Source organism: Oxyura jamaicensis, chromosome 4 (genome assembly GCF_011077185.1).
Source record: "Oxyura jamaicensis isolate SHBP4307 breed ruddy duck chromosome 4, BPBGC_Ojam_1.0, whole genome shotgun sequence".
Taxonomy (NCBI): domain Eukaryota; kingdom Metazoa; phylum Chordata; class Aves; order Anseriformes; family Anatidae; genus Oxyura; species Oxyura jamaicensis.
In genome coordinates, this window is record NC_048896.1 from 24,934,776 (window position 1) to 24,947,464 (window position 12,689).

Below are 12,689 nucleotides of genomic sequence, written 5' to 3' on the forward strand. Positions count from 1 at the left end.
GCAATCTTGTAGTGAATATTCAAGAAAAGACAGATACAAAAATATTTCACTTTGATGTTTCCAGGCAGCTAAGTTACATAGATGGATGTGGTGGTATCCTGAGGGTGTGTTCTGTTGATATGCTTTGAAAGACAACAAGTAAAGATTGGAATGGCAGTGGATACTGACTACATAAAATAGAGAGAAAAACTTTAGCACAGCCTTACCTGTGGTTAAATTTGTGACCAAAGGAAATCCAATCTTTTTCAATTAAAACCTAAAATGAGAATATTGCATTCAGTGTAGTGGAGCAGAGCTGACATATTGAAGCAGGCAGAACAAGCACTATTGGAATCCCAGGTATTTTTTAGAATAAGCAGAAAAGTGATGAGCAAGATATGATGTAAGCAAGCAGTATTGGAATCCCAGAAAAAATTTACAGTAAGCAGGAAAATGATGAGCATTGAGCACCACTGCCAACTCAGAAAAAAGTAGCATTTTTGATTAATGCAAGTAGGATGCCAGTATTTCAACATAAATTAGGTTGCTTTTCTAAACCAGAACCTAACAATGTTTCAAACCTCGTCTTAATGTGTGCCCATTAACTTGATAGGCATTCCTAGATGCCTCACTAGTGCTGGTGTGCTTGGTAAAATATCAGATCTTCCAACATGCTTGCTCATTGCAATCTAGTGTCTGGGGATCACACACTTCTGACACTCATAACTTCACTTGTTCCTGAAAATAAACACAAACTCATGCTTGCACCAAAAAGCCCCTTGGGCCGCAAGAAAGTTTCTTGGTTGAGGTTATGAAAAAAAAAATAGATGGGTACCCAACTGCTCCACACCTTTGATAGCATTTCATAAAGATATAGGGAGACTAACTTGGATGGATAAAAACCTTTATACTTAAGGAGAAAAAAAAAAAAAATAGGGAAAGTTGATTTTCCATCAAAAAACAAACAAAAAACCTCAACATTCTCTAAAATGATGCCATAATATTTTCATTTACTATGTGAAAGAGAACCTGCTTACCATGAATCCCTTCATAGTTCTGTAATATGGGTCCAACAGAAGGCTTGCTACAGAGCAAACCTGGGCTGTTCTATCCCAGCCATCAGAGCAGTGAACAAGCACACTCACACCCTCCTCAGCCACAGCCTAAGAATACAGAAAAAGTCAGAGATTTCACGAGCAGCAGAAAGGCAATAGTAAGAGAGGAAAAGTGAGACAGCACAGTATGGAGGGCATTCATTTGAGAACTGGGAAAACTTTGGGTTTGTTTAGTTCTGTTTTTAATTCTGCCACAGATTTCCTGAATGATGTTGAGCATTATTCCTCTCATTTGGAAGGTCTTAATCGCATCCCATCCCATGCAATACAGCGTTTGCAGCATCACCTCTTTATGCGCCAGTATGGGAGGACGAGGGATCCACTTCAACAGTTTCTTGTGCCAAAGGAGCAGTGAATCCTGTCCCACATGCCAAGCAGCTTTCTAACTGCCAAGTTGTTAGCTATGCTGGTTTTGAGTTACTTTCACCTCCTCTTCATGAAGCTGTTCTGCATTGAATAGCTAAGTATGCTTTTGGGCCATGGGGAGACAGAAGAGAGAACTTACCCTTTGACCTTATCCAGAAAGGAAGAGATCTGAATTTCAGCACCTGTTTTTTGTGAACACCAGTGAGGCACAAGCATTGGATCTGGGGACTTGACGGAGCATACTACAAAATCTCATTTGTAATTTGTGATAGGCATCCCTCCCTGCCCTTGAGATGCACTAAGAGGATAGATACATTGAAAAAAAAATATGGGGGTACTTAGCTATTATGGAACTTGCAGATAAATACATTTCCAAAGTATACCAGCAAATTCACGTAGAAGACAGCTTCACCGATTCTCAGTTCCAAAAGCCTACTGTGTACAAGAGGATCCAGACCACACAGAGCAATTAAAATACATCAACTGGCCAGAGTGGACAACTGTCTAAAGCCAGCTCAGCTACTGCTAATGCTCTCACTCACATACCAGCAACAGAACAGCCCTATTTCCATATGGCTCTTAAATTCCTTTCCTGACGGCAATGTCAATAATGGTAATGTCCACTTCCAGTGCCAGGCTAGCGTGGACATTATTACACCATACTGCATTAAAGACATAATTGTAAAGATTTCTGATGCAGCCTGTGGTAGTAGTGAACATCCATATCTAATAAGCAAGATTGTACAAATACTTTTAATAACTGTGGAGAGAGGATCCCATTTTAATCATAATCTAGGAGAAACACACGAAGAGGGGATTTGTACAATGCCCTCCAAAGTCTCATGTTGCATTATTTTTGGAACTTGAGGGTTATTTTAAATTCTAAGGATTTTGGCCTTTGCCATTTCTAAAGAGAACTATGTTTAGAAAAGAAAAAAATAAAATAGGTTAGGAAAGACACTGCTTAGATAAATAAACATTTAGGTTAAATTTGGGCTTAAAAGGAAACAAGGAATAATAATAAATTATCTATGTTTATCTCAAGAGACAAGTAAAGTCTACCAAAATAGAACCCATATGGGCAGAAGACCAAAAACTGAGAACTGGGAACTGTGCAAATAAGAACAGGTCAAAATGCAAGCCTGAGTAAGCACGAGGCTGGCAAGCATATGGACAAAGGATATACTTTTTGGACATTAAACACTAGCCACTGGGAAAAAAATGGCAAAAGCTAATGTAAATGACTTGATTTCTATGAGCTAAGGAAGCTAGTAGGGCTGGGAGAAATAACACGGGCATTTATCTTGCAGATGGCACTCAGGTAAGAAGCTACAACTGCTGAGCAGGAAGAAGCAAAGCAAGAAGCAAACAGGCAGTTACTTAGGAGGGCAGATCCATGAAGTTTATCCATATAGGCATATATAGCAGGTCTTGTAAATAAAATGGCCTGTAAAAAATTGTAATAGTAATCTTAAAAATAAGAAATGAACCAGAAAGAGATAGAGCACAAGTAAGGGGGTGATAAAATTAAAATTACTGTTGGTAGATGAGAAATGTCTGCACTACTTGAGGTGGAATTAGGAGAAATAATTTCTTACCAAAGCCAACACTTTTTTTTCCTGAAGCAGTTATCAAGTACATAAGAGTAGAACCTGCTAGAGAATTTGGTCATCATAATGGACAGGCACTGGATTAGGGGGTTAATTTAGGTGTTTCATAAATAACTCAGAGGATAGTGCTAATATTCCTATAGTACAACTACCATGTGAAGTGGTAGTCCTGGAACAGAAATAGTCAGCAAAGAAAATGTCCTGGAAACAGTGGAGGAGGCAAGAGTGGAGCAACAACCACTGGAGGGGCAGTAAAGAAAGGGCATTGAAATACATGGCATAACAAGATACAGGAAAGTAGAGGCCATAATACATTTGAGATCTTCAGTACAAATTAACACAAACTCTGTTTACCCTATTAGCAAAATGTTCATGTCACAGCACCTAAAACCTTTCTCTCCTCATATGCGAGGCACCACAAGACACACTAGTTTCAGATAGAGCATCACTGAAGATAACAAAAGTTACCCAAGTAACTTGGGTTACTTGGTCCTCACTCTCTGTATCTGGTTAGTTCAAGTTTTGTTTTTATTTTACACACCTTACCTTTGCAATAAAAATGCCAGCATCCATAATGGCTTTGATATGCTTCAGCCAGCCAGAATTTTCAAGGCCCCACAGAAAGTCACTCATTGAAGGTGATTTCAGTTCACAAACTGCAAAATAAGCTACATCTTAAACGCATGGTAAATACAGGAAGCCTGATGCAATCAGTTTACCAAATACATCCTTCTGTGCATCACAGATCTTCCCCAACTGTGTTGTGAGTGAAGTTTTCAAACCCTTTAGAGAGGGGGCTTCTATTATTGAGGTCTTGGAATCAGAGAATGAACAAATTTCTGTCTTTGGACAGGCAGAAAACCACTAAATGCTATAGCCTCCTAATTACAACCATATTTGCTGGTGAAGCTGGATTTGGTGAGCGCTATAAGGGCAGCCCCACCAAATCCAGATGTTAGCATCACCACACATAATGGTGTTTTGGATAAGGCAATTCACTCAACAGTTCCCTGTCCCTGAATGAAACCTTATTAAAATTTCAGATGTAGCCAAAAAACATCACCTGATGGTGAGGAAAAGTCATAGCTCACCAAGGAAAACATTTCTGCTGAAAACTTTGCTACCTTAACACCATGTTTGAAGAACAAAATCTCACAGCTTTTACAACATTAAATTTCTATCCTACTGTACCCAAGTGCCTTTTTTAAAAAAATATTACAGAGCTCTCGCTATCATAAGAAAAATAGTCAATAAGAATCTAAACCAGATATCTAATTCCAGCAAGAAATACCTAGCAATATTCGGTGTAATCTATTTTCAAGAGTGAGACACTAAATTTACCACAGAAATAGATTACAGACTTACTCTGATCCATGTTCAACTATACAGTCTTTTAAGGAAAAAAGGTATTAATCTGTGAAATTCATTTAAGGAATATAGTCAAAACATCATGTTTTTCATTGAGTTCATGTGAATTAATAATGTCTTAGTAGATCCCTTTTCCTCTGGACATCTTCTAAAAGACTCAGCTCATATTTTGAGCCATTATGACTGGTGGCAAAACTTCCATTTCTTTCAACATGACCAGAGTTTAATTTTACAAGCCAAATTCAGAGTTTATACCATGTCTGAGTGAATCTGACTGTCTTCACTCTTTTTAGTTCAGAGGCAAAATTTTGACTCCTTTTAATTCAGAGGCAAAACAGCCTAATGTGTCCATGTGAAATCCAGTAATCGTTGTACTCAGCTCTCTTCCAGATGGTTATTTTAAAAGTCTTTTAGAAGGATATTTATAAAAATGCATAGATAGCAGCACTGAAAGCAAACATCTTTTCACATGACTAATGCTCCTGTGCAGATGGAAGCATGAGCAATTAGTAGCTGGATTCTGGCTGAGGCTGCTGTCTCTGTTTATAAAAGTCCAAGGTAAAGCTGAAATAGTGCTTTGCTCATTCCCACCACCAAATTGGAATCAATATTTACCTACCACTTCACTGAGCAAAGTTCAGACTGTCCTAAATTAAAGGCACACACCATATATTTCAAATGATTTTGGCCACCAACCTGGACCTCAGTACTGAGTTCAGTGATGAATTCAGCTTATCCTGAGGGAAAAGGACTTTTCTGTCTCAGCAGGGAAAAAATAATGATAACAGCACACAAAAAATAAATAAATAAAAAAATCTTGCTACCTTATTTCCTTCAGGAGAAAGAAATAACTAACTAACTAACTAAATAAATAAATAAAAACTTGATACCAAAATCTGGGAGAAATAAGACCTCCTGCACACATGCCGTGGGAAAGAGAGCATAGGCTGGGCACAGGAAAATCAAGGGCCCGTGCCAGAGTTCATTTAAATCCAACTATGCTTCCTTCCCCTGGAGGGTAGGAAGAAATAGGGCACGTGGTGGAAACTGCCTCTTCCATCAGCACAAGTACCAGAAGGGGATGCAACTGATGCTCGGTTTCACTCTTTCTGGCAGCAGCAGGGAGAGGAAGGAGAAGGGCTGTGGGCCAACCCCTCAATCTCTCTTTCTGGCTGATCTGTCACTGCAGTCCAAGGATCAGAGCTCCTGGTATGAGGGGAGGAGAAGCTCATGTTTGCTGTTTAAATACAGACAGAGAGCATGTGGGGTCGCCATCTCAGTGCACAACAAACAGGGGTCAAGCTTTGGTTGTCCCCTGGAAGCCTGACAGGGCTCCCCTGCTTCGCACATACCAAACAACAGGCTCAGCACCTGAATCTTGCCTGAGAAAACATCTTCGTCTAATATTAAAACATATTTCAAGGAAGTTGTGTCCAGGATCAAAATTGGCACAAGTTTCTTCATATACACCTCTCTTAAAAATAACAATAATAAAATTCAATATTATACAAAATGATATGAGGCAGCAGAGGCAATGATAAAACTTGTTTGTTTGTTTTTCTGGAAGGAAATGTCAGCACCTCAAAGTACATTTTTCTTCCACAGTAAAGCGAAATCTCAACTTCTTTTGCATATTCTTAAAAAAATCTCATCCTACAAATTTAGTATTTAAAATATTAATAATCTGTAATTAATTTTAATATAAATTTATAATGCTCTTATATTATGCTAAAATAAATATACAAGAGTAAATACATGTTAAAGTTAATTAAATAAAACTGTTAGAATTAAAGTTATTAAAATTTCAAAGCTGATTTTTTTTTTTTCTAATCAAATTCTTGGCAATAAGTATAAACTAATTGCTTCGGCTTTTTTCTAAAGAAATGTAATTGAAATCAACATATTCCTAATATAAGTGCATTTTTAGTTCGGATTATTTCTTCAGTGTTTGAAATTATTTAAAATTGTATGTTGACAACAAATTGCAGTCTTTCATGTGACCTTCACTTCTGCTTAATTCCAGTAAATGGAATAAAGTTACCTTTGCTGCACTCCTGCACCAAATCAGACTCATCTCACAACATACCATGATCAGTAGGCACATTCTGGGGTGTTGGCAGCGTAATGTGATATTTACATTAGAGATTTACCCAGCTATATTCAAATACTTGATGAAAATGTAAAGCCGTATCAAGTGGATATCGTTGTTGTCTTTGGCAGCCTCTTTGATTCTGGTTCCCCAGTAATAACATTTTTAAAGGACACAAGAAAAATAAGATGAAGGGACACTTCTACAAATGGAAAAAGAGAAAAACTGTATGGATTTTTACATGAAAAAATGCCCTCGTGCACCTCAAGCCTTAAAATTCAATGAAAGCCTCAGGTATTTGGAACCTCACTTATTTAATTTCTAATCTTATCCGCCAGGTCTCTAACTGAGATTTCAACAAAGAAAATATAAAATCTATGAAGAAAACACAGACATATGCAACATATGGCTCATTTAAGAACAGATGCTAAGAAGTTATGCCCCCAAGCAGCATGAAGTGTTAAATGTATGAGAAATTACTTTGTTACCTATCAGTTTGTTCCATGGGCCCAGCTCATGAACTTCTGGCTCTAAAATAATACCCAACACTACCCCGTGCAGCCAGGCTGGTTGTTTACTACTTTAACCTCGCTAGGCTCAAGCTGAACAAACAAAGGGAAAGGTTTGTTCATGAGGCCTCTCTTCCAGCCAAACAAGGCTTTGTTGTTCACTAAAACCCCTTCTAGTCTCCCTTCTGAGACCCTTAGGCAAGGAACTAAACAAGAATACACCACGGAAGGAGTGATGTACTAAAAATAAAACGAGTTGCCCAGCAGTTATTGATTTAACCTAAGATCCTGTGTAGGGCTGAGCACACGTGCATCTGTAGTGGGCAGAGCAATGACTACAGCGCATTCCTCCTTCACTTAGACAAGGTTACTGACCAGAGATCACAGAAGACTATGCAGACTGCCTGGGAATCACGTGTGGCCGAAGAGGACATGGTAAGGTACGTTCCTGTGGTACCAGAAGGCACATTTCAGCCTGGAGAAGTGAAGGCCCCGAGGACAGCTCTTTGTGGCCTTTCACTACTTAAAGGGGTCTTATGAAAAGGATGGAGACGGACTCTTTACTTGGGTAGATACTGATGGGACAAGGGGGAATGGTCTTAACCTAAAAAAGGATAGATTTAGATTAGACATTAGGAAGTAATTCTTCACTGTAAGAGTAGTGAGGCACTGGAACAGGTTGCCCTGAGAAGCTGTGGATGCCCCATCCCCAGAGGGGATCCCCTGATTCAAGACCAAGGCCTGTTCAGGATCAAGCTGATTCAGGAGGGGAAAGAATTTAGAAGTCTTTTGTTGATGATATACATGAAGTAAATACTGAGACTGCGTGGGATGGAGTGAGCACTTACTATTTGCCTGTTAAAAATCAACAAAACAACTGTGGGTCAAGGATGGCTTTTTATTATCCTTACCCTTTTCCGAGAAGGCCTCTAAACTGTTATGTATTCCAAACACTAAAACTATAAACCAGTACAATGTGCTGGTTTATACAGCGCTAGGTATTTATAAAGCAATTATTACTAATTTACAGGGGATTATGAAGGTGTTGAATGGTTACACCCACTAACTGTGAGTTTCACAAAGAGACCTGATATGATGTACCCTATACAGGCCATGAACAAATTTCTGTTAAAATTTAAAGTCCCAAATACATGAGTTCCTTACTGACCAAATACAAAACTCAAGCCATATGTTTTCTGAGTTTTTTTGTTTGTTTTTTTTTGAATCTTCTGTCTGTCCCACCATCATCTTAGTCAGGTATAAGCAACTGTTTACATTCTACCATCAAACTGCAAACCACAAGGAAAGAGTAGTAGCAGTATTGAAGCAGTATTGAAGCAGGTGTATTGAAGTCAAATGAGGTTCGTCATTAAAGTAAACAGTACCTGGATTTCACTCGTGGAACAAGATTTTCACACAATTAGGAAAACATCCCTAATTGCATGGTACAAGTCCATTAGACAGCAGGCAACTACATGCTGTACACCAGACAAAATTTTATTTTGGTAGTGCTTTCAAAGTTGTTCTGATTTGGGTCAAAACTTTTCCTTAGCTTTCAATATAGAAGAGTAATACCTTCAAGCATTTTCTGCAGACTATTTCTCATGACATGGATGTTCTCAATGCCTATGAATTGAAACTTGATGTTGGAGTAGTTGTCTTCGTTCTCATATCCCTTCCCTGCTGCTCGGTTTGCCATTGCATTGAGCTGAAAAAAAAAAAAAAATAGGAAAACTGGATGAAAACAAGTAGCGCAGATTCTTTTCAAAACAAAGCTCATGGTCTAGTGCAATAAATCAGAGTGATTTAAGTCAGGCATAAATTGGAAGCGTTTACCATGGTGTCAACACAACTAGTTAGGCAATGGGAATCCATTTACAGCATATTGCAGTCTGCTGGGTCACTAAGACTCTGATCTCTATTTCACACACATTGAGTGTTAATCAAACGCACACACACAAAATACCCCACAGCTTATGTCGGGCTCTTCTGCAAGAGCACAAAGGTTTAATTTTGCTTTTAAAAGGCCATTTTGATTTTATTTGTGGTCAGCGTTATGTTTACTTGCAGAATATACCCAGAAGGTGGCAGTGTCTTATCTGCCATAACACTGTTCCATGGCATATGGAACATATATTTCCCAGAAATACATTTTATTGCTCAAATCACCCAAAAGTTCATATAGAGTAGTTCTCTTAAGCTTGAAATAGTGAAGAGTCAGAGTAGCTTTCCCAAGTTTAGAGTGTCTTGGTTCCAGTTGTGTAATGCCACAAAATATCTGAATTGACAAAATTACCACAAACATCTTCATCTACAATGCAGTACTATCAAATATTTTGCTGTGCTTCAGCAAAAAAAAATACATTGAAATGGAAGCTGGAGTTTTATCTTTGAATCTGCTGCTTGCTTGCTAGCCTGGGAAAGTCACTAAATGCTTCTTTTGTTCAGTTTTCCCATGTGTAAAATTGTTTTATTATGCTTATTTCCCCCTTTTTGAGATTCTTGGGGGAAAAGAAAGCTATCTGCCAAGCCCCTTATGCCAAATTCAGATCTACACACATACACACACACAAAAATAGAGCTGACTGAAATTAAGTACTTTTACTTTATTAACCTGTATATATTTATTAATATTTATTATTTCCCATACTTTTTTCATTTCTTACTCCAAATGGTCAGTGTTACAGGAATTCCATGCCTCTAAGCACAACTAACAAGTTCTGCTCAGGAAAGATCTCTGATTTAAAGTACCAACGCACACTGCACATCCATACTGAAGGACACTAACAAAGCTTTTCGAGACACCTTGTGAGGTATCAGTTGACAAAAAATAAAATAAAATAAGAAAGAGAGGTATTCATTGCAAAGAGAGATTATGTTCTGAAAAAATCAAAATGAAGTATCTCAAGTATTGTCTAGGGGACAAAGGACTTGGTAGGTAACTCCTTTTCCAGTTTATTTCCGAATGTTGCAGGAAGCGTTGTTGATTTGCTACTTCTCTGGTTGTATTTGAGGTTCACGATAGTATACTTCAGTACTCAGCTAATGGTGCCATGAATGCAGGACATTAAGGAGGATTGTCTGCTGCCAGTTTATCTCCAACTAAGATGAACAGGTCTAGCTTTATGTCATAAGTCAAAACTGGTTCACATGCCCCATATCTGACCTCTTAACTTTTAAAGTGCTAAAACTAAGCCCTTTTTATGAACTTTAATTTAATTGTAGATGCATAAGTAAACAGGTGAGACCGCTTTTCAACTGTTTTATTCTAATTCAGAAAGGTGAAGATAGGGTTTTTCCCCCATCTTCACTTTTCTAACACATCCATTCCCTTGAGTAGAACTTAGCAACAGGAATGCATAGTTGCATTTGTGGAGGACCATTAGGAATTGAAACATTGCACGACTTTATGATAAAACAGAAGAAACTATACTCTAAAACAGGAAACTAGACCAAAAAAAAAGAAGAAGAAAGGAAAGAAGAAGAAAGGAACTAGTCTACCAATGAGCAGTCTGCTGATCTTTGACAGTCAAGGAACAATAAAAAAAATTACTGCCTGTGAACAGCATGTCCTCTAAGGACAGAGCCCTCAGTGTGACTTGCTAGAAAGATTTAAATCATCTGTCAACTCCTAATCTTTCTCTTTTGAAGTAGACCTCAGTGTTCTTATATCAGCAACATGAAGCCATTGCTCCTGACAACAGCATATAGCTTCAGAAAAAAAGATCTGTATGTATGTCTGAATCACCAGAAAGCCCAGAAGCCCTAAATGAAACACACCTTGCCCTTAACTGACCTAATCCTCAGCACTGCAAATGTTATAAACTGTCTCTGCATCAGAGCAATTTCATCACAGAAATCCTTCATTAAAATAAATAAATAAATAAATCTGAGACAGCTCTCTTTAAAAGTAAATAAACATAAGGTTAAATTTGCAAGGCTTTCTGACACTCATTTATTTTAAATATTATCAGTTGCCAAATTTTGCAGCTGCCACAATATTTACTAACAACTTTTCCACATCACCTAACCAAATTCCATCTGTTGCTCCTAAAGCAGTTGTTAATTTCTAAATTGTGTCTGCCCCAGTTTAATCTCAGCAAACAGGAGGATAAAACCTTTAAAGGGAACAGACCTCACTTGCCAGTTTTCCTGGCATCTTCTTTAGTGTGGAAGGTAACAAAGTCCTTGCTTTTTTAAAAAAGTAATAGAACTAATGTATTTCACTCACAAAATTTTTATTAACATCTTCTGTAAACACACAGAGGAAGGAGAAAATGAAGAAAGGCAGTAGCCAAAGTTAAAGCTCTGTGCTTGGTCACCCTGGCCTATTTAAATGAAGTGGAAACAAAGCTTTCCTCCACAGCCAAATCTTTTGTTTTGAACATTAGCAATCGCAATGAAGGACAGTGTACAAGAAGCACTTGGGAATGCTGGATTCAAGGATCTGTCAATATTCATCTTCACAAGGAACTAGTCCTGGTGAGAAAAGAGGCAGGTAGCTCTTTAGCTTAGCAGAGCAATGGAGGACCTTGCAGCAGACTTGATAACTTACCTGTGTGTTTGTTCAGTCTCCCAGAGAAGTGCCAGGAGCAGCTTGCACTGGGATCTACCACTGCCTACATGCTCCAGGGTTATATATGCATGAAGAGCTGCACAGCTGTAACAAGGCTGCATTTGGCACCTGGGATCACAGAAGCTTTGGTAAAACAGCCCAGTGCAGACAGAGATGAGTGGGAATCTAGGTATCCAGATTTCTTTCTATCAGAACTCTTTTTCCAGAAAAGTTCAGTGAAAACCAAAGTGTTTTCACCTGCTGATTGGCTCTTGAAGAAGTCAGCACTGCTGGAAATACAGAGTTTTTTGTAATTTCCAGCCAGTTTTGCTCTCTTCACTTAAAGTTGAGGCTTTTTTCACTGCTCACAGGAGGTGTCTCACCAATCCCTTTACTGGAAAAATTTGCAGGATTGGAGCTTATTCTCCCACTTATAGGAGTGATCTTACATGGTAAATTTTATTATAAGCAGGTAGAGGTTTGCAAGACTACAAATAACTGTAAATACAATTTTATAACAGAAATTATTTGTCACTAGCCTCATCAGTATTACTGTTAGCTCCTGCATGTGTTGAAACGAGCCTTTTATCGCATAATCTTACCGTTACTATTCCAAGTTTTTATTTATTTTTCTGTATCTTAACACGTTGCTAAGAACAAAAAAGAGAAAGACTCAGTGTAAAGAATAAAACTCTCAGAGTGAGGAAAACATGGGCAAGATTCCTAGTTAAGATATCCCTGATAAATCCTGATTTACCTGTGGAGTTACGCAGGTGCAACAGAGAGCAGAAGAACAGACAGTCATTCATTCAGCCCAGATTCAGTCTTTTTATGGGCAAGAAAGGCAATATACTTACTTTGGGTCGAGTGTCAACAACATATAGGAAATCACTTCCTGGATTTGCTTTTCTGATGGCCTGGAGCATCTGTTCATCCTCAAGACATCGAGCACTAAAGCCAGATAAAGGCTGGCTGCTCCTACATATTGATGCCTGCAGGAAAAGAAAAATTAAATAAATAAATTAGTATACATATTAAGCAGAAATGATTTAGCATCCAGAAGCATTTACAAAAGCAGCTTATTAGATGTTCACCATA

The 12,689-nt window shown here is 38.2% G+C and overlaps 1 protein-coding gene across 3 annotated transcripts in view; it reads right to left on the minus strand.

The window, feature by feature from the left end:
* Positions 1–12,689, minus strand: part of MTMR7 (myotubularin related protein 7) — a 48,590-nt gene that overhangs the window by 9,078 nt on the left and 26,823 nt on the right. For 2 of the 3 annotated variants that reach the window (XM_035326121.1, XM_035326119.1), the window contains exons 7-11: positions 12,449–12,583; positions 8,612–8,744; positions 3,617–3,726; positions 1,017–1,142; positions 207–256 (exon numbers count right to left, since the gene is read on the minus strand). In XM_035326121.1, the coding sequence (XP_035182012.1) occupies positions 207–256; positions 1,017–1,142; positions 3,617–3,726; positions 8,612–8,744; positions 12,449–12,583 (554 nt within the window). The remainder of the gene's footprint in view (positions 1–206; positions 257–1,016; positions 1,143–3,616; positions 3,727–8,611; positions 8,745–12,448; positions 12,584–12,689) is intronic. The other variant, XM_035326122.1, reaches the window with a different exon arrangement.